General features: G+C 39.8%; 2 protein-coding genes across 2 annotated transcripts in view; one reads left to right on the top strand and one right to left on the bottom strand.

The window, feature by feature from the left end:
* Positions 1-27,999, top strand: part of rab11fip1a (RAB11 family interacting protein 1 (class I) a) — a 124,101-nt gene that overhangs the window by 40,013 nt on the left and 56,089 nt on the right. The window lies entirely within an intron of this gene.
* Positions 1,139-12,730, bottom strand: got1l1 (glutamic-oxaloacetic transaminase 1 like 1; the record flags this gene model as incomplete). Its single annotated transcript, XM_083784801.1, has 8 exons — positions 1,139-1,278; positions 2,036-2,178; positions 2,477-2,642; positions 3,103-3,253; positions 3,929-4,146; positions 11,938-12,061; positions 12,250-12,431; positions 12,580-12,730. The coding sequence occupies 8 exons, from the start codon at positions 12,728-12,730 to the stop codon at positions 1,139-1,141; spliced, it is 1,275 nt and encodes a 424-aa protein (XP_083640927.1).

The following is a 27,999-nucleotide window of genomic DNA, read 5'->3' as shown; positions in this document are numbered from 1 at the left end:
ACAAGTAATAACATCAATACAATTATACATTTTATATTACCAGCAATTTTATCTTTCACCCAATATTCAATATAAACGCATTAACAAACATTTAAAAGTACATCTTTACCGTAGCATAGACACCAAATCATGCCATCTCAGAACAGAGAGGACATGTTCATGACTGTTACACAATTACTATTTGGATAGACATTGCTCCACTGACAGAGGCTATTGAGCATGGGTCAGAATGATTTGTTCTACCATTCTGTACCATCTAAAATGGCAGCTAACCTTTGACTGAATGTGATTACAGTAGCTACATCAAACCTGAAACGGCACAAAATATCCTGTTCCGACATGAAAGAACTAGAAAAAGTGCCCTTCTGGGCACAGGTCTCCACCAGGAGGATAGGAGTGTGTGATGTTTGGCAAAATGTTTAGGAGTAATATAAACATGTTATTTTGTTTGTTTGTTTCTTGCAACAATTTTCTTCATTTTGTTGAGGAAATGCAGAGCCAGATCACTCATAGCATCTCTGAGGATATAATTCTGGATGAGCAGGACATGTGCAGCATTTTGTACAAAACGGGCTACTCCTGAAAACTTAGCTAATCAGTGTAGAATCTGAGAAATCCAACAGGCTCGTCTTGATCACATGACTACAGACTACTGTGTTCCGATTTGCGTGAGATTTGGATGAAATCTGTGCGTCTAACATAAACAATGTGTTTTGCAGAAATCGGCCTCATGGTGGCGCTATAAGCGGCAGATGTGGAGGGATGCAGGGAAAATGTTTTTCCATGGCCTCTAGGGAGTGCGCATACATAAGTTGTCGATGCAGTTATCGGTAAAAGCAGGAATTGTGCCACCTGTGCCGCCTAAATCGGCCTCATGGTGGCGCTATAACAGGCCGTTGAGGAATATTTGGGGCAGATGTTCGTCGTTGGCATCCAGGGAGTGTGTGTGGACAGTTTGGCATGGATCGGCAACGGTGCCGGAGATTAGCTGATAACAGACGGACGGAAGGACACACACACACACACACACACACACACACACACGGACGGACGGACGGACGGACGGAGTGCAAAACATACTCTCTCCCCATATGCCTTCGGCCTGGTGGAGACAATGACTCCCTCCTGTTGACAGGGATCAGATTGGAGATGTCAGGGCCTGGTGGATGGACTCTGCTATGTAGTCCAGGCTGCCTCTGTTGATTGCACTCACATTGATGCAGCCATTAGGAAGCAGATAGATGTGTCTCCTCTGCGATAGAAAATCCACCTGTTGAGCTTAAAGGTATATTCAGTGATTTCACTTAATTCAAATATCACTTATTTTTTTGTTTTGTTGTGATAATCCTCCCTACTATAGAGTGTGCTGGCCATATAAGGAGTTCCTTCCTGTCCCCAGTTAACCCCTGGGGGTCAAAAAACCTTAGGTTTCGTTTTTGACTCTCTATCCTGATTGGAAGAAAGGCTGGGTCCCACAGCCAAAAACGAAACCTAAGGTTTTTTGAGTGAAATCACTGAATATACCTTTAATTAGAAGGTAAAACAGGCTTAAGCATGACCGAGTTTATAGTGTTTTTTGTTTTTGTTTTTACTATAGCTTGGTTAAACTAAAGTAGCCTTATGGCTACCTCAGTATTCAATAATTGATGACTAAAGCTGGAATAGTCTGTGTCTTTCATTCAATATTGAGAAATGGATGTGAGCCTATGTTTTCAACATAATGTGAAAATGATTCTCCCCTGAACCCTTTGCTGACACGTACATGAATAATGAATGTTCCTTTTGTACAGTCCGAATGTGTCTCTCCATGTGTAGCCACTGATTAAGCGATTAAGCGGTAGAATGCAGAAAAACTAGAGCATCTATTGAGATGCCATTCGTTACACAGACCAAGCAACATACTTTCCAATGACAGAAGAGATGCGTTTGTCAGATGTTCGTTTTAGATACCCCTAAGCATAAATAAACGTATCTATGGTCCCAAGGTTCTTTGATAGTCAATGTTTTACATGATATAAAAGCTGATGCACCTTACCGTTCAAACCGGTGTAACTGTACAGACCTCCTTGTTGAGTAAGGTGATTCCAGCAGCCAGGACACCCCAGAAGTCTCAATCTTTCTCTCAACCTCTCCCTGATTAGCATACACCTTTCCACCATGTGCTTAAGTCCTTCCTGCCTAGGAGGTAGAGTTGGCAACATAGTTTCAGAATGACAAATATCATCTTTTTTTTATTGCATGAATATCATTACCTTGTTCATAATTCAGTATCTCTATTATTACAGAATTCAGTTGACAGCAGTGATTGTATTAGACACGAATATGTTGACTGTCTTACATGATGCTGATTACAATGATTTATTTCTCAAAAACATGGCTCATATTTTCTTATTTGTCTTTAAAAAATTGTTAGTGAATAGTGGGCCCGGGAAGACTGTTTGGGAGACTAAAGTAGTGAAAAGATGTAGTAACTCACCACTCAATGAGGTGGGCAGGGTTACTTAGCACTGTAGCAACAATCCGCGCTCCCCCTGCAGCTGGCTGGGCCCCTAGCGCACTGATCAGTTGGTCTGCTTGAGACTGCACAGCTAACAGGATGGAGCTGTTCTTTAGGACACATATGAGGTGTCCAACACCCTCACCTGAAGGACAGGAGTATAAGATGAAGTGATATGACCCAATAATAGAGGGTTAATTATGCAATACTTTGTCTCATGACAGTAAAAAAAGAATTGGTTGGATGATGGGGAACACTATGCAATGCTTTGTTCTGCCCTTTAGATCTGGGATGTCATACTGAGGCACAGTTTCATTTGATATTATTCAAATCAGAATCTTTCAAATCAGAATCTTTGTTGCCTTTTCTATCTGAAAAATTTGCGCAAAGACTGTAGTTTTGTCCAATCCATCCGAGGTGACGGCTTGCTCCACATGTCACTGTGCGAGGCTGGAATACCCGGATGAACAGGCTCTATTAGCTCAATGGTAAAACATGTCGGCACATGCACAGATCCGGGGCAGAAGAGGAAAGCTGCTTTGCAGTGCAGCATTGTCCGGGACAAATGACTGACATCTACCGTATATTATACATCACTTTCTCACCGTACAATCCAAAGCAGTGGGAAAAGGATTGGGCGCAGAGCAGCTCTATCCCCAGTGATGCACAGTATTGCACAGGCCGAGCATCTCGCTCTAGCTCACCATAACACAATCCATGTTCGGGCAGTAGCAGAAAAGGAAAAAGCCTACGTCTCTAATTTAGAGAGAGGAAAGAGGGAGCATAGTAAGAATAGTTAGTGAAGAGTTCATTCATACCTCGTCGCACAGCAGGATCACTCAGATTTTCCAACAAGCATATTTAATGTGCAATAAAGCATTAATTGATTAGGCTTTATTCTGATAACAGTGATATTATTCTTCATGAATTATAGGACTCCTTGCTGCGCAATATTTCTGTCTCATTTACAATTTAGGAATTTAGCAGACTCTTAATCCAAGCGACTTACAAAAATACATCATACATAAAAAAGTAGTTATCATGAATCATACATAAGCTAGTAAGAACGTGTACAGTGGAATATCTATATAATGAGACTGCATACTAGATAGTGTTTACAGAAAATGTAAAGTTTACATAAAATGCTGTCTAAGTCTACATAAAATGCTATCTAAGTCTCATTATGAACTGACTGTGATTTTATAGTTTTTGTGGTGTTTAGTATTGTAGTGTTTTAGCAATCTTTTATCTAGGAGTAGTTTTAGATTAACCTGACTCCGCCAGATGGAGGCGGTATTGAGTTCACGATACAGACTCAATCTGGCGGGGTCAGGTTAGTTTTAGATAGCCAGTGGAACGAAATGTTGTTAATTTATGCATTTCATGTGTAAATTGAATGATAATATATATATTAGACAAAATGTCAGTTACCATAATGAGCTGTGCAATCAGTTTCCAGTCATTGTGGGACAGTTGTGCTCCAGTAGGGTAGTGGGCAGAGGCTGACAGCATGATAATGCTCTGTTCTGGAGCCATCTCCAGATCCTCTAGCATCTTCTCCAAACAAATGTCCCGCCTCTCAGCATCCCAGTAACGATACTGACGGATATCTTGGAATCCTGCTGCCTGTAAGATACTCACCAGTGAGTCTGTAGAGATGATGAATAGGCTTAGGTCATTTCTCATTTTACATCTTCTTTTTTTTTTTTCAATAATATTTGTATTGAGACAAGACAGGAAAAACAAAACAAACAAACAAAAACAGACAGCTCAGCTCAGGCGCGTTGTGGAACAAAGGACACAATTAAACACTTATACCAAAAAAATAAAGTGCAAAAATAATATACAAATATGGACACATTTGCAGTTTGGTGCTTGAAAGTTTAGATGGGTTAACAACTCCAGAGAAAATAAAATAAAAGATATGCATTATACATACATACATACATACATAACAATAATATCCACAACTTTATCAATCAAGGTTAGTGGCATCGCTTCTGTCCAGGAACCCTATGGTCAAGGTGGTAGCTAACTGAGGGCCGACAAATCTCAAATATGGGTCCCATATTTTATAGAAGGTATCTGTGGTGGAGCGTAGCAGGCAGGTTAGGAATTCCAACGGCATGCACTGCATGATTATTTTGTGCCAGTCTTTTTTTGTTGGTGGTTTCTCATTAATCCAAGACAACAGAATATTTTTCCTAGCAGCATAAGTTAAGAGATTAAACAGACGTGTATGGAACTTGTCAACAATCTTGTCATCAGGCAGCCCAAGAATCAAACACATAGGGTCAGGTTCAAACTCCATATTAAAGATCTCATTCAACTGCTGCACGATACCCAACCAGTATCGTTTAATCTTATGACATGACCATATACAGTGAATATAATTTCCCTCTTCAGTTTTACACTTAAGACAGAGAGGAGATAGAGTAGGATTCATTTTATGGCGAAGGCTAGGTGAGATCTGTAATCGGTGTATGGTTCTTAGCTGAATCAACCAAGCTCTATTACACACAGAAAGTTTTTTGGCATTTTCAAATATTTCCCACCAAACCTCGTCTGAAATTTCGACCTCAAGATCACTTTCCAATTTCCTCTTAGCATCTTGTGTGTCAACAGTTGTTTTGGATCTTAACATGCCATACAGAATACTTATAAACCCTCTTGTAAAACTCATTGTCAGCACTCTCTCAATTGGAGAGGTAGTTGGATTAGTTGATAGTGTTGTGCGTCTGAGAATGAAATCCCTCACCTGTAAAAATCTGAAAAAATTACTGCGTAGGTCATATTTTTGTTGTATTTGATCAAATGACATGAGTATAGGACCGGTAAACAGATTTTCTAACGTTGTTATACCGCCATCTCTCCAATAATTAAACCCAAGGTCAGTAAGGCCAGGAGGATTGATTGATTGATTGATTGAAATATTTATTAACAGTTTGTAGAATTTACAGTACATTTTAAGCACAAACTCAATACAAAGACTGTTAACTGTGAGTGGACGACCCAATTAAGCATTACACTTGTTTACAACAGGGTCCACATTGTTCAATTCATCAAAACATTTAGAGACATACAAATAGACACTTCTATGTAGCTAAAGAACAGAACAGGAATTCATCATATAGGAAGCAAAAAGGGAAAAGATCTATATACAGTGAGGGGAAATGGGGTGGGGGGGGGGGATTCAGATTTTACAGAGGCCAGTTTCGAATTGCAGCCATCCGTAGGTGCCCTTTGAGAGCGGTTTTGAAGGAGTCAAGGGATTCACATGTCTTAATGACTGTTGGTAGGGCGTTCCACATTTTGGTGGCATAGGAGCGAAAAGAATTTAGTCCCTTGTTTGTGCCGAATCTGGGTTGTACATGGTTTGTTGCACTCCCTCTGGTGTTGTGGGTGTGGACTTCGTTTACATTAAGGAAGTATTTAGACAGGTACATGGGTATCTTGGTGGTGTATCGAATCTTGTGGACCAGACCCATTGCAAGATGCTGTACTCTGTCGTCGACCCTAAGCCATCCCAGCCAGTCAAAGTGGGCAGGGGTGAGGTGGGTTCGGGGGGTGAGGCCAAGAAGGAGCCTGACCAGTTTGTTTTGGGAGGTCTGGAGCCTTGTTTTAAGGGCCTTTGAGGTGCTGTGGTACCAAGAGGTGGATGCATAGTCAAAGAAACCTTGTACGAGGGCTCCTGTTAAGGTCTTCAAGGTGTTTTTGCTGACCAGTGAGGAGATCCTGTAAAGGAATCTTGTTCTTTGATTGACTTTTTTGATTACGTTGGTGGCCATCTTATCACCGGAAAGATTGGCCTCCAGGATGGAACCTAGGTAGGTAATTTGATCTTTTCGTGTGATAATATTGTCACCCACTCTAACCAAGAAGCCATCTGCCTTGCTGAGATTACTATTTGATCCGAAGAGGATGGATTCAGTTTTTCCCAGGTGTAAGGATAGTTTGTTATCAGCGAGCCAGGTGCAGATTCTACCGAGTTCAGAGCTGAGGGTCTTTTCAACCTGCAGTTTGTTCCTGTCCGAGACCAGCAGTGCTGAGTCATCTGCGAACAGGAACAAGCTGCAGTCACAAGCTGAAGTCATGTCGTTAACATATATTAGGAACAGTAAAGGCCCTAGTATGCTTCCTTGTGGGACGCCACAGCTCACTGGGAGGGGAGGGGACAGTGTTCCGTTCACCTCCACCATCTGTTCTCTCCCCTCCAGGTAGGATTGCATCCAGCTCACTGATGTGCTATCAAAACCAATAGCTTTAAGCTTGTTAACCAGTATGGAGTGGTTCACGGTGTCAAAAGCCTTTTGGAGGTCCAGCATGACCATGCCGCAGTATTTTCCAGCGTCCACCTCGTGTTTGATGTGGTCGCTCAAATAGAGGAGGCATGTGTCAGTGGAGTGGGATGTTCTGAAACCAGATTGGAACTCGTACAGCAATTTATTAGTGGCAAGATACTTTTCAACCTGTTCATAGACTATTTTTTCCATCACTTTCGAGATGGAGCTTAGAATAGAAATAGGGCGGTAGTTGCCGGGTTCTAATTTACTCCCTTTTTTGTACAAGGGGGTTACTTTGGCCAGTTTAAAATCTTGGGGGACCTGTCCCTGTTTGATGGAGAGGTTAACTATGTGGGTGATGACTGGAGCTATGGAAAAGGCTGAGGAAAGTCTGGGTTCCCCTGAATTGAGGTAAGAGGTGATGTTACTTTGGCTCGACCCTCCAAAAGCCTTGCCACCTTCCATGCCTTTAGTGTGTTGGAAACAATTGGGTTTTTACAATATTTCTTTGCTGTTGTAGGATCTCTGAGAAACAAGAGATTCCGGAGAGGACAATCACACTGTGCAGATTCAATATCTAGCCAAATTGAAGGTTGATCTTCCTCTAACCATGCTGCTACAAATCGTAGTTGTGCAGCTGTCTGATACCATTTTATATTGGGGAGGTCCAGCCCTCCTTCAGAGACAGACAGTTGTAACTTTGCTAGCTTCAACCTGGGCCTTCTCTTGCTCCAGATAAACGAGTTAACCAGCCCTCAATAACCTTGACCACCTTACATGAGAGGAAAATAGGGACCATCTGGAGTGGATATAATAACCTTGGTAGTATGTTCATTTTAATAAGTGCCACTCTACCCAACCAAGACAGTGGCAGTGAAGCCCATCGATCAAGGTCAGACTTTATGACATCTAGCAGTGGAGTAAAGTTGGCACTGTACATTTGTTCAAATAGGGGAGTTATATGTACACCCAAATAAACAAAGCCAGTGGGGGACCAGCGAAATGGGAACGGATCAGGGGCGCTCGGAACAGTTTGGAGGATACCCAGTGGCATGGCCTCTGATTTGGAGTAGTTTATCTTAAATCCTGAGAAGGATCCAAATTTAGTAATAGCGTCCATGACACCGGGAACAGAGGTATCTGGTTTAGTTAGGAACAAAAGGACATCATCAGCATATAAATTTATCTTATGCTCCCTCTCCTCAACCATAACCCCAGAAATAGCAGGTGATTGATGTATGAACTGGGCAAACGGCTCTATAATAATAAATAATAATAAAACTTTATTTGTATAGCACCTTTCATGACATGAAATGCAGCTCAAAGTGCTTTACAGAACAATGGAGAATAAAAGAAAAGCAAGGCAACGACAAAAAACAAGCAGTAATGCAATACAGTGAGGACATGAATAAAAAAAAAAAAAAAAAAAAAAAAAAAGAAGGTACAGTGGGAGCTTGTTCCATGCCGACGGCCCGTAGAAGCAAAAAGCTGCTTCCCCGTATTTTTTTGTTGCCATTTTTTTAGGCAAAGCGAGCAGGCCAGCAGTGGAAGACCTTAGGGGGCGGTTTGGGACATATTTAGGCAGGCAGTCATGTAGGTAGGAAGGTGCGAGACCATTGAGAGCTTTATAGACAAGTAAAATAATTGTAAAATCAATCCTAAAAACAACCGGAAGCCAGTGCAGTGATGCCAAAACTGGAGTAATATGTTCTCTCATCTTAGTTCTAGTTAAAACTCTGGCTGCTGCATTTTGGACAAGTTGTAATCTGTCAGTTGTTTTCTTAGGCAGTCCTGAAAAAAGTGCATTGCAGTAATCAAGCCGAGAAAAAACAAAGGTGTGGATTAGCGTTTTTGCATCGTCCAAGGACACATAGGCTCTGATTCGTGCAATATTTCGAAGGTGAAAAAAGGCAATCTTGGTAACATGATTAATGTGTGAATTAAAATTCAATTCAGAATCAATAATAACCCCCAGGTTCTTTACTGTACTGTTACTTACTACAGTCAGGTTGCCAAGTCTGCTTAATATTGATTCTTTCTGTTCACTAGAACCGATTTATAAGAACTTCTGTCTTATCCTCATTTAGCTTGAGAAAGTTCTCATTCATCCAACATTTGATGCTAGACAGACAGGTAACCAGCGTGTCTAAAGCACAGGGATCATCTGGAGCCACAGAAAGATATAGTTGGGTATCATCAGCATAGAAATGAAAATTGACTCCGTGATTGGCAATGAGTTCGCCCAATGGCGACGGCAAATGGCAAAGGACTCAATGGGCAACCCTGCCTGTTAGAGCGTTGCAAAGAGAAGTTTTTAGACCTAAGACCATTTGTAAGAACCGCTGCCTGGGGGCCATTATACAGAACTTTAACCCATTTAATAAATGTGTCACCCATACCGAAAATACTCATCGTATGAAAGAGATATGGCCATTCTATTCTATCGAAGGCTTTTTCACTGTCGAGGGAGAGCACCAGACCGGTCCCCTTACGACTATGCGTGTACTGGATAACATTAAGAAGCCTCCGTACATTGTCAGAGGAGTTTCGGCCCTTAATGAAACCTGTCTGGGCGAAATTTATGATATCAGGAAGAAACCGTTCGAGACCTAATGCCAATATTTTGGAAAACAACTTTAAATCGGAATTCAGTAATGCAATCGGCCTATAAGAGGCACACTCTTCAGAGCATTTCCCCTTTTTAAGGATTAGTGTGATATTGGCCTAAATAGGGATCCTAAATAGGATCAGTAAATAGATCTTGAAATTTCTTAAAAAATTCACTTCCAAAGCCATCAGGGCCTGGGGATTTACCAGATTGAAGTTTTGTGAGGGCATTACGGATCTCCTCTTTTGTGATGGGGGCATTTATAATAGTCCTCTGCTCATCTGAGATCACCGGCAGGTCAATGCTGGAGAAGAAATCTTGCATTTTTTGGGGGGCGTCATCACTCTGTTCTGTAGTGTATAATTTTTTCTAAAAGGCAGCAAACACATCATTAATAACTTGAGTCTCATAGGTAATATTGCCACTAGAATCCTTAATTGAAACAATAGTCTGTGAATTCTCCCTCTTTTTAGCCAAATGGGCCAAATATTTACCAGGTTTATCCCCCGATTCATATATGCGTTGTTTGGCAAATTTAAGACTTATCTGATTGCAAGGACAGCATGGATTCAAGAGCAACACGAGCAGCGGTCACTTCCTTTAGCTTGTCAGCAGTGTGGTCTGTCAGATAGCTGTGCTCTGCCTCTAATAGCCTGTCTTCCAACTGTGTTTGTTGTGCTATCCTCTGCCGCCGCCTGCTGGCCGTAAACGATATAATTAAACCCCTAGAGAAGGCTTTGCATGTTTCCCATAATATGGTTGGGTTAGATGCAGACCCAGCATTTACCTCATAAAAAACCTTAAATTGAGAAATAAAATGAGAAGTAAAAACATCATTGTTCAAGAGTGTGGAATTGAGTCTCCAGGATCTGGAAAATCTATTTATCTCACGGAAGGAGATTTCTAAATAAATCGGTGCATGGTCACTCACAACTATACTGCCAATTTTGCATGATGTTACCGAGTTAAGCAGGCGTTTGGGTGCAAAAAAATAATCGAGTCTTGAATGACACTTGTGGGGATTGCTGAAGAATGTATATGCTTTAGAAGAAGTGTTAAATGTTAAACATCAGCAAAGTCAATATCATTGCATATCGACTCAAGTGTTTTAGCCCGGCTACTAGGTGGACCTACAGAGGGGGGGCATTTATCCAAAAGAGGGCTCATAATCACGTTAAAATCCCCCCCGATGTATTGGTAGTCTGCACTCAATTCCACAAACTCTGAAAATGCTTTAGTTAGAAAATTTGTCGGATATCCAGGCGGGCAATAAATATTCATAAAAGTCACAGATTTACCAAACAAAATACCCCTTACAATAACATATCAACCCTCCCTATCTTTTATAACATGTGTGGATCTGAAGGAAATATTCTTATTAACTAAAATAGCAACCCCTCTAGTATTAGAGGCATAGGATGTCATAAAGACGTCGCCAATCCAGGTATGTTTAAGTTTAAGCAAATCCTTACTTTCCTCCAAATATGTCTCTTGTAAAAAAGCAACATGAACATTTTCTTTTTTCAGAAAGGACAGCACTGTTCTCCGCTTAACCGGTTTATGCAAGCCCCTGACATTCCAAGAACATATTTTAAGATTATTTAATGACATCCGTCATGGTAAAATAAATAATGAAAAATAAAGGAAAAAGGTCCCCTTGGCAATGAAACAATATCAACATTAACATGGCACCACAGTCTCTTTGAGTGTCCAAATAGTAGGCGTACGGGTTGGCCAAAAGTGAAACAAAAACGAGTCCATTCCACATGCTGAGTGAGCAACACACAAAAACACAAAGCTATAATCTATAATAGCTGAGAAAAAAGAAAAAGTGCTCTTAACGCTAGCTGCTACCCATATAAAAATGGGTCTAGAAAAACTAACCATCCACCAGAAAAAATAAACCTGATGCAGAGCTTCCTTAGTGAGAAGCAGAGAGAAAATAAAACCCCACAGGGCAAATCTTCATCAACACTTAAAGCCTGCATTGTATGCATTGTTTGTAACCTCTGTTAAACAACAACACTGATTTTGTTCACGTAGTGATTGAAGAAAGGCTATTCTCAAGTGTAGCCTATTTTATTTTATTTATTTGCCTGGTCAGTCCTCGTACAGCATGTGGCAGCCAGATTTCTAGACAAGTTCTCATTTGTCTCAAAAAGTGGCTTACTTTTTTTTGCGTGGGTCAGCAAGATTTGTTCTACCATATTGTACCATCTAAAATGGCAGCTAACCTTTGACTGCATGCAATTACAGTAGCTGCATCAAACCAAAAACCGCACAAAATATCCTGTCCCGACATGAAAGAATGACATGCCTGGACCGCGAGGCCGACCCGGGCAGTCCTCGCTTACATTTTAAAAGGTTGTAAATACTGGAGGAAAAATGTACTATATATATTCATATACAGTATACATGTAGGCTACTACCATGTGTGTGTTGTGTGGGGGGGATTATTATGTAAGAGCGAGACTTGCTATACAGGAACATAACTAAACATATTTTAAGGTCAGATTTATTAATGTTATTAGTTAAAATGTTTTACCCACCATCACACGGTGAGGAGAGATAGACTGGCCCACACCAAGCAGCACTGACATTGTACCAGTGTGTCAAAAGTTCAGCTCCCAAACGCACTGCACCAGTGCATCCAACAGTCTGGATACCCAACACCTGGAAGGGTAATGTCAGCCTGTGATTAACATTTCTTAACAAGTTGGTATTTAACATGATGCGACTAAATTTAATCAACTTTAAGCTGAATTATCTTCATAATTTGTGAAGGTTTTAACTGTAAACCTAAACAAGTTTGGAAGACTTGAATATACCATGTGTTGACTGAGTAAGTAAATTGTCATTACCCTGTTCTCCACTATTGCATTGGCTTTCTTCCCCAAAGCCAGCTCTATAGCTCTCCTGGTAAATTCTGTCTGGCCAAGGGAGGATGAATACCCTAATCGTAGAGTGGGATCTGCACTTATCTGTTGCCTTATTTTTCCAACAAGAGATGGCACAAAAGGTTGACCTTCCTCGTTGAGACACTCTTAAGAAACAAAAACAACAACGTTTTTTTAAATTGCATGATCAGCATGGTAAAGATATTGACCCACACACACCCCCCCTTAAATAGAACAACTGATGTCAAACATGGTGGTGAGAACAGAACTGTGCACAGAGATGAGCTGACTCACCTCTACCTGCCAGATACAGCTTACTGGCATGAGTGTCTTTCTTGAAGGAAGAAAATGATTTTGTTTCAGTGTTCACAGTTGCAGGTGGAGTGTTGATAAACACAGAGAGACTTTGGTTGACTCCATCACTGCTTCCATCTGACTGCCTCATTTTGTACCTTGTCCGCAAGCTGCAAAGGCTTTGTTTAGCTAGGGCTGTTGCTACGCTACCAGACCACACTTATGGATACCGTTCCATGGCAACAGTTGTGATGGATGGGTTTGCCACCCTTTATCCCGGGTTTGATCAGCAATGGCATACAGTGTGAGATGTAATGGGATAGCCAACTGTTGTGTGAACTCTGTTGTTTAGTTAGGAATTGATTTGTCATGTCAATACACATGTTATACAGCAGAAAATTAAGGCTGGTAAAAAAGTAACTAGTTGCCACAAACCACTAGATGGCAGTAGATGTCCAATTGAGGCAGTCAGTATAACCACTGCTGATCAAAAGGGAAGGTCCCCTCTCCCTACAGTACCATTATTTTGAGTGGTGCAACCACTCCAAGGAACAGCAATGTCCGTGTTAACCTACTTATGTGACTATGTATGTGACTATGAGTACCAGTAGGGGCAGAAACAGAGAGAGACATAGTGCTGCATGCTGTTGCCTGCTAATGAGAGAGAGAGAGAGGGGGGGGGGGAGTTGCAACACTCAGTTCACACGGGTGTAATATCAACAGCACTATTAGTGAAACTGACAAACGTCATTTACTGGACACAAGTTTGTCGACTACTGGTAGTTTATTTTATGGTGTTTCTGAAACGTGTGCGTGTGTGCGTGTGTGCGCATGTGTGTGCGTGCGTGTGGCTTTCTGCCTGCTGTAACATCCTCTCATTTTGCTTCTATGCATAACCTAATGCCTGACTTGTGCTCTATCGTACGCTACAACAGCATCGATTCGGAACAACAATAGGCTATCTACTTTCGGCTCTGTCGTATGACAGAGTATAAATCAGGCTTAACCCCTTTATCTCTAGCTGCAGTGAAGAAATCCATGTTTCTTTATTATTATAAAAAATGTGCTTGTCATTTTGCTCTAATGACAGTTATTGAAAACGGTGTGACACTCGGTGTGAATCTCAGCTATCATTAATGATGAATCAAACAAGCAGAAGTTGTGTGGTTTGAGTCCATGCCAGATAATATGAGCCTCAGCCAAGCCAGCTAGGATCAATTTATGCTTATTTTTACTACTTTCATCTGAACTGCTCTGCTTTTGCTGAGACATAGACATCCCTTTCTTTTCTTTTTTTCCCCAAAAATTGGTTTGTTTATTTGTGTGGGCTTTTGCTATGTTTTACCCTGGAGGGATTGATATTATGTACTTATTTGTATTTTATCTTTTTATTTAACCTAGATGGGTCCATTAATATCACAATACTGCCATTCTGATTTATCTAATGTAGGCTACAGGCCATTATACTGTCGTAACACGAACAGCATTCCTTACTAAGCATTGTATGAGATTCTTGTATTACAATTATTATGATTAATGTTCTTTTTTTTCTCTTGTCTTTAGGGTGAATATTTCACTTCAGGGTTGTTTTTAATGTCATCTCGGCTTTTCTTTTGGAGTTGTTTAAGATTGATAAGGTTCTGTCCCCCAACCTACACCCACATCGCAGTTGTAACAAGAATCACTTGATAAGAATCTGGCTGAACTTGAGGCAGGGACAGTTGTTTACACGCTAAGTTGTTGCTTTTGGGAGGATATTTCCAACCCTACACATTTAGCCCTGCGGTGGCTATGCTGCTTCATACTTTACGTAGAGAAGCGCAATTGTAAGAAGAAACACCTGATGGGAATCTAGCTGAACTTGAGACCGGACAATTGTTTACACGCCAAGTTGTTGTTTAGTCAGGAAATGTCCAACCCCACAAATGTACTGTGCGTACTGCGTAGTCCTGCAGTAGCTAGGCTACTTTTTAGATTTAGATCTCATCTCATCTCATCTCCCCTTTTCACTGACATACTAAAGGTGTTTGTGCCTGTTCCACTACATAACAATGGAAACAACTTTTTCTAGAACATTAGTCCTATAGAACTGCACTCTGTCGAGTGCCGATTTGCTTGTTGCACACAAGTAGGCCATTTAGGCAAGCAGAGCGTGCAAGTACTGTAGACCGCTACAAACGTTCAAATCTCAGCCTCTGGGAAAGAACGTTTGGAATATTGAATCAATTTGAATTATTAGGTTTAGCTATTTGCTACGTACCTTGCTTTTGGAGGAAAGAAAGTAGTATTTTGAAGTATGGTAATGATTACTTATGCCTGTTGGCATACATGTAATAGGGGCATTACCTGTAGTCCACCCGACACTGAAACATGTCATCGTTACGTCACCATCGATAACCAATTATACCCTGGCATTGGTACATATATTCATCACGTCATATGCTCATATGTCTATATATATATGTCTATATGTATGTATATGTAATTTCTGAGTTGATTAGTAGGTATACTGTGGTTACTCGGGTGGTTTTATGCGTATGTCCCTTTAATCCACCCAACACTGAAACATATCATCATTACGTCAATTATACCCTGGCATTGGTACATATCTTCATCACGTCATGGGACATCCGCTTCGTAGCATGACGGAAAACATACCTGCACGGTCTGCTTCCGTATGTACCGTGCTAGCATATGACGTCATCATATGCTGCTAAGGGACATACGCATCGTAGAACTTGACTGATAACATTCCTTGCACGCTCTGCTTGCACAAGTAATAAAACTAAGTTTGTTACAGATTAAATCATCATAAATAGATAATTTACTCAATTAACCATACTTATATCACACTGTCACTTTCAAACTAAAGGTCACATACTGTACATTGTGGCCTGGGGATCATTGGAATGGATTCAAACTTTACTGAAGTGCTTCCTTGTTCAGGAGTAGAGAATGTTGTTTTTGTGCACAGTATATGTTTCTGGCATGTCAAAATGTCTCAAGTGCTGAGTTGTAACAATCTTTTCATTGTCTCATGGCCTCCATTATGTTGGGTTTCAATGTAGTCCAGGTCTGTCGTCTCTGCAGTCTGTCCACTGTCCCCTAGGCCTAGAGTTAGCTCTTGACCACTAGTACAGCGGCTAACAGCCATATTGTGAGAGAACCTTTCACTTGGTGATACAAGCGTGAAATTTGGCATGAACATGCCTCTGGGTCACCTCTTTAACTTTTTTAACCGAGCCAGCGAAAAATCCAATATGGCCGCCAAATAAAAAAGGCCTTTTGTGGCGGTTCTGGACAACCATGGGTGCGGCCGACTCGAGACCGGGCACTGCACTCCCTGTGGGTGTGTGGAACGTGTGTGTCGAATTTGAAGTCGGTGGGGCGAACGGTTCTCGGATTACGTGGATTACAGATGTACACACGCACACAAAATTCGTGCAATATTGTAGATATAGCAGACAGCACCGCCATATTGGATTCTTGGATGGCTCGGTTAAAAAAGTTAAAGAGTTGACCAAAGGAAGGTTCATGACAAATGTCACGCTTGTATCACCAAGCGAACAACCGTTCCAATGATCTGCTATATTGCACGAATTTTGTGTGCGTGTGTACATCTCTAATCCACGTAACTCGAGAACCGTTCGCCCCACCGACTTCAAATTCGACACACACGTTCCACACACCCACAGGGAGTGCAGTGCCTGGTCTCGAGTCGGCCGCACCCATGGTTGTCCAGAACCGCCACAAAAGGCCTTTTTCATTTGGCGGCCATCTTGAAAAATGACCGCCATATTGGATTTTTCGTTGGCTCGGTTAAAAAAGTTAAAGAGGTGACCCAGAGTCATGTTCATGCCAAATTTCACGCTTGTATCACCAAGTGAAGGATCGTTCCTATTATCTGCTGTACTACACCCCTCACCAGGGCCAGTATGACTGCCATCCTCGGTGCCGTTGTGGTCCCAACAGTAACTGTTGGGTCTCGTTCATTTCAGTAGCTTGACATTTGATCTCCCATCTTTGTCTCACCCCTCCTTTACCTGCAAAGTGAAGCTGAACACATATATTGGCGTTCTACATTTATTTTGATAGAAAAAGAAAAGCATTGTCATGAGGGATCATAATGATGGATAAATAATAAAAGTGACTTCTCTGAATTAACACTTGTTTTCTAAATAGAAACTCACCTTGCAAATAATAGTAAAATAACCCATTTTGGACTGAGGCAGCTACCGTACCTAATATCATTCATCTTTAATAGTTATTCCAAATTGTCTTCTAAAACAACTAAAACAGGCTTCACTGTCTCATCAAGAAACTAGCAATGCATTGACCATATTATTTCCAATTTGGCATTAGTCCATGTCAGAACTAATTCTGACATACTGTTGCTAGACAAGAATACAGTGCTTCCTAGTTGGTTTGAACTAGTCAGTAGTCACAACCTCAAAGGCATTTGGGTTAGATACGTGTGCTCCATGACAATAAGCAGTTTTTTCTAAATACCTTTGTTTTAGAATATTGATAACTCACTGATTAATTGTCTGTTTTCCTACTTTTCCTTTCTTTTTCTTCTTTAATATTTTTCTCTAAATAATGTCATATTTATTTAACCTTCTGTCAAAATACCCTGAATTCTGATGCTATCACCACTGTTGTACAGTACATGTCTAAACAGGAATACATATACTCTCCACAGCTATGATTGCTGCTGACTATGATTCATAGACTAAATGTAGTATTGTTCACTATTTAGGAGGTGATCCTCATCCACTCTAGACCGGGTGCTGGACAAACGGTAATACAGTCTGCAACGCTGGTTAATAATACTCAGCTCCACTGGTTTATTGCTTCAACGCTTCGATCCGGTTGGATCTTCTTCAGGAATAATATATGATAATATATAATTCCTGAAGAAGATCCAATTGAAATGTTGAAGCACTTGAGGCATACCTGAGACATACTTAACACTTTTTGCCATCTCCATCCAAATAAATGGAGTTAAAGAAAACACTTCCATCCATCAAGTCAGACATGTGTATTTTATTTCTCTGCCAGTGGTCATTGATTGAGGAGACAATATTTAACGGCAGCATGATTTCAGTCCTTTTAAACTCTCCTTTTTGCGTGGAGCGCCTGGACTGCTAGGCCAGCGGGCGCCCCAACTCTCCCTTTTTTGTTCTAAAACTTCAAGTTGCTTTGATAATTATACAAATAGGCATGCTTAAGGTACATATATGTATTATATAGCAATGTTGTCCTGGATTGAAAGCCAGTGGTGTAAACGGCACTCAAATGTTTTACTTAAAGATGGAGTGCAGTGATTTTTGTGATTGTCAGCTTGTAGATCTGCTATTTTCAAAAGGTTTTTTATACATTTGAAATGGGACATTCTGCACAATGAGTACTTTTACTTTTGGTACTTTGAGTACATGTTCATGCCAAATACAGTCATTTTAGTGAAGTACATTTTGAATAGCAGACTTACTTGTAACGGAGTATTTCTATATTGCAGTATTGATACTTTTACTTAAAGATGGAGTGCCATGATGTTTTCAGTATTTCATTAGACCCCTTGGTATGGTTGTTATGTGCAATGATGTCTTCCCTTTGTATTTAGGGGTTCTTCCTGGAGGCTGAAACTATGACAGTCGTGCCAATGAAAAAAAACAGTGATATAGTGACATCACAATATCATCCCCTCCCCTAACCCCTCCCATTTATCATACAACAACAGCTGTTGGTGCAGCTTCAGTTCATGAGGCTCACCACCCATCACCACCCACCAGGCAAACCAGGCATACTTAAAGGGTTATTTCACTTTAAAAAAAAACCTCATCTTATCGTCTACTCTCAGGCTTATGTGAACACCCTTGACAGTTTTTAAGTTGCTCTATTCAGTATTTAGATATTTTATATTAATTTTAGCTGCCCCGCCCCCTTCCTATTCAAACCCATTGTAACTTCAAACTCCATGATAGATTCATCAAAAACAACAGTCCTTTTTTCTGGTGACTGATATTGTCCTTCTAATACGTGAAAAATAAATGAAAACATTAATTGAAAAACACGGCCCCCTCACGTATTGGAAGAGCAATATCAGTCACCAGAAAAAAAAAAAAGACTTTTCGATGAATCTATCATGGTTCAAATGGAGTTTGAAGTTACAATGGGTTTGTATAGGAAGGGGGTGGGGAAGCTAAAATTAATATCAAATATCTAAATATTGAATCAAGCAACTTAAATATGGAATCAATCAAGCAACCTAAAAACTGTCTGGGGTGTTCAAATGAACGTTTTTTTTTAAAGTGAAATATCCCTTTAATGAACTGGTGGGTGTGTCCACATAAAAACATCATTTTAACAAATACTGTTTTGAAAAATAATCTTCCTCCTTATATGATAATAGGCCTAATACCGGATGATCATGTTTTAGGGTGGAATACAAATATTGGCACTTCATCTTTAAGTAAAACATGTGCGTACTTTTCCCACCACTGCCTGTTTGTATCCTGGTCCTCATTTCATGCTTCCTCAGCCAGGTAAAAGCCACATGGACATTAGCATTGCAGAGTTCGGTAAGTGGCTCTGATGCCATATTTCAGAGAAAATAAGGCACTTAGTGACTTAGAGGGCGACACAACAGCGTCCATTGCTACACTCTCAGTTAAAGGTAGGGCAAGTGATTTTCTTTGGTTAAAATACAGTAAGTGTTAAAGAGCTCCATGTTGTGATTGCTCATTGCAATAGTGTTTGTTCAGTAACAGGAGTCTCCATGTCTCCAGCTTTTTATTAACAGAAAATGCATTTTCAGGTCGGGATACACATTTTATCCAATCAGGATATAGAACACAGTCAGGAGGACACAGATTTAACAAGTGGAATTGTAAGTGAAGAAGCAAAGAAATGAGCAGACAAAATGGGAACTGGAACACTAAAAATGAAGCTGATAAATGGCTACTCTCTCCTGATTGGCTGAAATGTTGCCACCTGTACTGTAACCTATATTAGGCCTGTATATTGACAGGCTTAGGATGACATGGAACTGTATACCACCGCAGGTTTTTCAGTGTGTTGATTTCCCTCACTGATTTAGTGTATAGATATTCCCTGACAAATCTTGTCAATCACAGGTTGTTGAGATCTGCAGCATTCATAGTCTCACGTTATCAGACTGTTGCCTCTCGCAATTTCCATTTCGTCATTTACAGCCGCGCAAATTTATCCTAATATAAATAGAAATCATCTAAGCATATACAGCTTGTTGCTTAGCAGAAAAGGATATAAAAAATAACCTAAATATATTTTAAAATATATTTTATGGAAATTATTAGATTGTGTTCATTTTATTCATGAAATGACTTAGATTTATTTTTATTGTTTTTAATTTATGAAACGTTGACATTTTTTGTTTAAACCTTTTTATATATATATTTGTTGAAACAGTGCTTTGGGCCCCTCTATATTTCAAGCAGCACTAAAAGTACTACAATGAACCCAGATCCAAACATGGCTTTATCGTGTTGCATACTCTAAGCTGTTACTTCCACAAGATCTCCCACAGTGATTACAAAATGTCCAGTGATGATTAATAAAAGGAAGAGTAGTATGTGTGGAAATAGAATTATATTACTAGCAATGGCATAATTAATTATACTATTGGACTGGGTCTTCCTGTAAAACACTGTTGCATTATAAACACAAGCTGCTTGGATTGTAAACATGGTGTCCTAACTGATTCTTTTAACAAAGAATTAGGGGCTAGCCATGAGCGCAGGATCGTATCCGTGACTCTCAAGAGCCATTGATTACATTTGTACACCTTAGTCCATGGTGGTCTACACAGTATTTAGCTTTGAGACATCACTCAATTGTCATGAATCACCATTGCCGGTTGAGTACTGTATGGTGTTATAATGTAATGTGTGTAGAAATATTTACAAAACCACTTGGAATAATCACCCAGTGGTGACATTTTCCATCATCTCCCTCTGGCTCTCGCAATCTCACTCTCTCCCCGTCTCTGAATCTGTCTCTCTCTCCCCCCCCCCCCCTCCCCCCCCCCATCTGTCTTACATCTGCATCACATCTTAATTATTCCTCCTCATGTGTCCCATAGTTAATACTTCATGTAATCTCTTTAATAGTTCATGAGGTGAAAGAAATGCTGTGCCAAGTTGCCAACCATAATATTCCTTTGCCTTGTGTGTATACAGTATATCAGTCCTCTATCGGAATCGAGACACATTATAATTAACTGCTAATCACAACACCAGAGCAGTACTAGTGCTCACGTAATTAGTTACAACACATCAGCGACAGGCCCTGTGCCCCAGGGTGACCTCACTTGAAGTGCCCCCTTCCTCCAACTTTACGAAATTGAAATGTACTAAATATACTAAACAACCTTTACTTGGGCCTACATGAACTTACAGCTAAAGTGCTGGCTCACCAGTCACCACACATACAGTATGATATCATAGATAGAAGTAGTCAAACAAATACCATATTGTACCGTACACTGATGCTCAAATCTGAATGCACCTCGTATCCGTATCTCTGTCTGTCACTGAAGCGCACCACACGGCTACATCATTGACCAATGACCAGTCAAATGCACATCATGGCGATCAACATGCATTGATGTTAGACACAACATCAACCATGTGAAATGCACATATTGAGATCTGCAAATGCACATGCATGTGGAGTAGGCTAAAAGTCTGCACATACTATATGGAGTCAAAATCCACTATTGGACACCTATTGTTCGACCCATTGTGACTGCATTCATGAAGTAAGGGCCAGAAAAGCAGCTGAGAACAGGCAAAATAAGAAAAAGGTTTGCTCAGTGGAGTGCTCTACCCAAAATACAGTATCCATATCAAAAGTAGGAATTGAAAAAAATCACAAAAAGGTAGCACATCCCACATTTCTAATAAATGGCGGATAAAGTACTCACATTTCCACTTTTTACTGACCATTTAAATCTGGATGTCTTAATCATTTGGTGCCCCCTCACTGACTGGTGCCCCAGGTCACTCGCCCTATGAACTATCCTGCCCTGATCAGGGGTGCTATTCCTTTAAAGCTTTTGATTAATTTGCCCTACTTTGCAGTCTATGCCACCTGCTGTAATCTTCATTGGATATTTGTGCTGGTTTGATATGTCCAAGATGAAAACAAAGAAACGGTAGCCTAAGATAGTTGACATTTTTTGTTACAGTATACATTAAATGCAGACCGTTTCATTTTATGTGGACCTTGTTTTCCCAGTTAGTGACACATTGTAAATATCCCCAGGTGTCCCATATGTCTCCGACCCTTATGCTTACACTGTAATGCAGGCACACAGATGTAGTATGTAAAAACATGCTACCTTCATGGTAGCCTAAGCCTACTATTTGCCCTGCAGTAATATCTGCACACGCACAGTACATTCCTTGCTCTCATAAGTTGTTGTTTTTCTGCCTTTCATGTTATGGGTCTAGTCAAACGTCCTCTGTTCTATTTTAATGTGTTGTGATTTGTGTTGTGTTTTTATTTGGCTGCTACCTCTCTTAGAGATGTCTGATCTCATTGGAACTTCCTGGTAAAATAAAGGTAAAATAAATAGTCACAGTTTTCCCATCTAGTGACATACAGTACAGGGATGAAAGCCTTCCTCAGTCTTACATGTTACTATACATGCTCATGCAATCGCGATCTGACAGAGCTGCACACTTCTACTCTAAATTCCAGTACAAATGCCATTTAAGCCATAACCTGTTTGACCATGCAAGACATACATGGTACAGTAGGACTGTACAGTAGGACTACCATGGAAAATGGACTGAATTCAACAGAAATCTTTTCTTTTTGTTATGCCATATTAGTCCGGCAGCCGACAGGCTTCCTTTGTTTAAAGTGGGAAATTTGGTACTGTGTATATAGTCTTTTTTATTGGCCTAAAATATTGTCTATATACATGTACATTCATGAATCCACTTGCTAACCGGCTGTCACTATTGGGCAATTTCTTTATAGGGTTTTCTTGTGACCCTACCATTAACATCCTATGGCAGGCAAAATTGTCAAAATGTCAAACTTTCCTTTTGCTTTAAGTAGCATACAGTAACATGTCAAACTAGAGGGTTTCATGATTCTGAATCCATTCCAAGCATTAGTCTTTCACAAAAAACACTCCTTGGGCTAAAAAACGGCCATATACGTCATGACAAATGTGATGAGGTCAGCACAAAATGTGATGCGGTCAGGACATTTGGGTGGCTATGGCTGTTTTTAGCCCATTAGTGTATTTTGTGGAATCTTGGAATGGATTCAGAATCATGAAAACCCCCTAGTTTTGACATGTTACATGCTACTTAAAGCAAAAGGAAAGTTTGAAATTTTTTACATTATTGCCTGCCATAGCATGTTAATGGTAGGGTCACAAGAAACCCCTATAAAATAATTGCCCAATAGTGACAGCCGGTCAGCAAGTGGATTCATGAATGTATGTATATAGACAATATTTTAGGCCAATAAAAAAAAGACTATATACCAAATTTCCCACCCGTCCACCTCGACTGCCGGACTATATTGTGCAGTTCTCTCCTTTTTAAATAAAGTACTCTGCTGTCTGTTGAGATTAGATTAGCTCTGTCTCTGTTAGTCTTCTCAGCCACATAAACTGTCATAATACCCTTCATCTTTGCCCCCAAAACACATAACAGGTCAGTGGTTAAAACTATAGCTAGATGCCCCGTTGCCCTCATGAGAAGTAATCCGGCAGCAGCTGTCACACTTCAGGCCAACATGCATGAGAAACCTAGGAATGTTGGAAGCACAACCAAGGTTTCTTAAATATAGAATAAATAATAAAAGAACATTGGTGCCACTGAACTGAAAACCTTTCTTATTACTTAATTCCGATGTATTCTTTCTGAACATCTTAATCAGAGTATTACGAACACTGTTATAACACTATTATTAACTCTACTAACACTACCACTATTTAAAAGAATAAAATGGTACATGCTGTACGTGTACTGTACACTGTATGGTGCTTGCGTGACACTGATGTGCACTTTGATGTGGGCAACAGCATCATGCGCATGTATTTCACTGTAAACAAGTCCTCTGTTTATAATAGCTATAGCAGGGGTGGGCAACTGTGATGAAGGGCCACTATATTTCCACACTCACTTCAGAGGGCTACGTTGCATATATTGTCGGGCAGAAACCTCTTATCTTCCTATTTAAAAAAAAAGAGAGAGAGAAAGAAATAGCCGATCCACAAGCTTGAGCTTGTAGATCTGCTATTTAAGCTTGTAGATCTGCTATTTTTGCAATTTCTTTCATTGGAATCTTATTTCAAATGCATTTAGTTTACTTATGTTAACTTTATGAACTTAAGTTAAATACAAATACATTGGACATAAAATTTACCTACTAATATAGACTGAAGTAATTAAACGGGTCATGTTTGAATGTTTAGAATTGTTTGAAATTGTAACAGCTGAAATCAATACTGATATATTATTGAGCGATAATGTGTGAGTAAACTACCTCAACCCTGTATCGGTCACCATCTCCAGGTGATCATTCACTTCAAAGTTTCCATACCTAATTTTTCAAACAATCCCATCGGTCCCACCCTGCTCTTTTCCTCAGATCCATGAATACATTTAATTTAATTTAATATTTTCACTTTCTCCTACTGCTGCTCTGTCATGTCATTGTCCCTCCCTACAACACTACTGTTGTTGCAAAGGGAATCTACTAATGCGCCTCAAGCCTGGAACGGCTAGTCTGGTGCATCACAGGAGCACAGACAATACCCTGGAGCAGCTTGAACAATTCAAGCCTTGTATTAGGTGCTAGTATAAAAAGAAATGACTAACGTTTCCACCTGGTCTTCATCAGAGTCAAACAACTCTATGATGACTGTTAAAATGACTGATGAAGACCGTATAGGTCCAAACGTTAGTAATTTATTTTTATACCATCTAAATAAATGGCTTAAATTGTCCTATAGCTGCTCCATCGTCTTCTCCTTCTTCTACTACTGTTATTGCCTTTGAGTACAGAACATGGGGATGAATGGTCTCTCATAGATTTCCCATATAATGGAGCAATATCATCCACATCAGAACCAGTTTACCAGCCACTCAGGTACACAGCACAGATATACCTGATGATACCATTGCAGCGGCTGCCTGTCAACAGGGACGGCATGCCTTGTCATATACTGTACATTTGTTAGGCTTCTCCTGTCAAAGCCATGGCCCTGTCTGAGTCTGAGGTTAACGGCTCTCTTGAACTTCTGATCCCTCTTACATTTTTGTAATCCGGTTGAAAGCACAGCGGGAGACTTGAGCCTGCCCCTCAGTGTGATCTACACAGCTCCACTCGCTGCAGGGCTCCTTTTAAGGAATACTTATTATGCTCCTAAATGTCTCCCACATTACTGTACGATTGATTACATCTGTAAAATCCCACAGGGATGGATGGCAGCATCTAATGGAAATGCATACAGTAAATAACTGAAGCATCCTTTACTCTTTACTACATATAAACCTAACCATAAACCGAATCACACTGTGGAATTTAAAAAAAGTCACAAGTTTGAATATTTCACAGTACAGGATTTCTAACCACCCAATAAATTGATTTAGATTAACTGATGATATCACTAGTTTGTTTGCATCATCTTGACTCCTCTGTTTTCCGTTTTGCCATCATAATCATCACAACTAACTACATCAAGAAATTATGCAAGACTGCTGTATTTTTTGTTTAATAGCTACTATATATATATATATATATATATATATATATATTATATATACTGTATCTATTAGAATAGCAATGAGAATTCTAAGCTGTCCCTCCTGACCGTAGCTGAAACATGCTAACATGGCCATTCTTATTGGTTGTTAGTCTGTAAACAGCCTCTCTTATATACGGGGGAAGTCTTGTGCCTCAGTGATAAAGATTTATCAGCTACAAGAGGTGTTGGAGAGGGTGCGAGGCCCCTGAAAGAGGCAGAATCTTCTTGAGCCACACTCATTTATTTAGAAGGATATTTGAAACCTTGTATGCACTCTTCCGGAACTTTTATTTATTTACACTTTGGCAAATGGCTGTATGTTCTTGCAAATACAAGTTATCGCTATCATTGTGGGATGTGTTGGGTTGGTATCACAGGTCCACACAAGAATCTAAAATAAAATGATTTAATTAAATTATTGAAATTATTAAAAATAACATAATTATGTTATTGTTATTATCAGTGTTATTAATACAATACTGACTCTGCATAGTGTCTGTAAGAGTACCTCAAGATCTTATGAAGTATTCATGTTCAGATGTATGAAACCAATGGACATCTGTTAGTAATTTAATGTTCATCGGCTTGAGATGAAGATGAAGATTGATTACAGGTAACATAATGCTTAGCAGAAACCATGCTATTGGTTGATCTGCTCTCATCAAATGATCTGCCATATGTTTTTTTTAATGGAAGGCATGCGACTCGGTTTTGGGTTACGTTTTGGTCTTTTGTAATATTCATAACATCAGACCATGTTTCAGTATAAGTATTTATTTTCTTACTTTGTTCTGCTCAATCTATTGTAATCTCAGGATGTGTTCAGAATATATCTAAATATTATTATTTGTTTTATTCAGTGAGTGGATTCATGTGCAGCAAGCTTTGCAACAAGTTATTTCTATTGAAGAGTGTTGGACTAATCAATATGTCCTATATTAAAATTGGCTAATAGTACGGCAGGCGGGCAGATGGACCACATCATCAAGCTCATGTCACTATATATGACAACAAAGGATTTCCCAATGCAGCTACGCCCTAAGAGTGTGTTGTCTAACCTCAATGGGCCCCATTCACTAAGCTTGGGTCTGCACAAAATTTGCCAAGTTTGCTCACAGGCAGACTTACAGTATGCCTAAAACATTGTGTGCATAAGTTATTAGAATGCCTTATTCTTCATGAAAAAATCAATTACAATAGTGCCAAACCTCAAATAAAATACTTATGTGCCCAACATTTGCCAAACATGTCAAACAATCTGTTGGTTGGATGCATATCATAGACATGATGCAAATTCAACCGATTTTTACTCATTTTCAGACGCATTTATAGCTGAATTATTAGGTCCCTCTGCGTGTTTGCCGTTTCTGTGTGGCCACAGTTATGCATATTGGACTTTCATGCCAACTTCAATGTTGCTATTCATTTATTATATTTTGATTGATTGATTGTTTATTTATTTTCGTGTCATGCACACATTGTGCCCAACCCTCATGGGTTTATAAGACACCATTTCCCATTTGCAATTACAGCATGTTTTACATTACATAATTCATTATATTACACCTCAGATGTATACAGGGTACTCTGTCTTCTTTCCCAAGCTTGACAGATAAAATCTGCTACAACAAAAGTCCCTTTGGCAAAACATATCTCCATTTTTACATAGTCATTTAAATCTAGGAAATCCCCACACATAGAAGACATCTTATTAACCAAAATATCCCTTAAGTCATCGTATTTAGGGCAGTAAAACAAAAAGTGAAGTTCGTTTTCAATTTCATCTAGATCACAGAACAGAGGGGTGGCATTAAACCTGCCAGTCTCCAGTGCTAATGGTAATGTTACTGACCTTATTTGAGCACAGAGAGATCGTTGCCTTTTGTTTAAATTATACTTCACATAAGGTTCTACAGTGTATTATGTCCTTTATAAGGCAAACTTAGGTTTGTACCATAGGTCCCTACACCAGTTTTCTTTGTATCTGGAGAACATTGTATTTCTAATTTGTTGAACATTACATTGTAATCTATTTTGAAAAATGAAAAACAAATCACTTGAATAAAATAAACTTCTCAGTTCATTTGTCCAGGGGTGACCACCTCTAAGATCCCAGTTAAAGATCTTTTTGGTGAGTCTCTCCTCAGACATCTTCACAAGTCTATTCCATAGTCGTATCATTTCGCATTTGTGTCTGATGCTTGGAGGTTCCCATCCCATATCCCCGTTAATTGCTAGCAATGGAGTCAGTTTATGGACTCCCAGAAAGGATCGAATAGCTCTATGGTGCACATTGTTAGTTTGCATATTCTCGGCAGCCCCAAACACCAGAAGCATAGTCAGACACCGGACATACGCCTGATTCGTAAAGTTGTGTGTAAGCATTGAATCCTAAACGTCCACAGTGTTATATTGACCACAACACATGATTAATACTTCCAATTCCAATGTAGGACAGTGGATAGGATATGTTCATCCAAAGGACGGATTTCCACCCAGTAATCAATAAAGCTCTGATAAAGAAATATCGGAAATCGGTGGATTCCACTATTTCATAATCTTTTTACCTCAGCAAAGGTGAGATAGCAAGAAAAAAAGGACTT

Source organism: Protomyctophum parallelum (assembly GCF_964188405.1).
Source record: "Protomyctophum parallelum genome assembly, chromosome: 15".
NCBI classification, from domain to species: Eukaryota; Metazoa; Chordata; class Actinopteri; order Myctophiformes; family Myctophidae; genus Protomyctophum; species Protomyctophum parallelum.
Note: the sequence above shows the minus strand (reverse complement) of the source record. Positions and strands in the feature narration are given on the sequence as shown.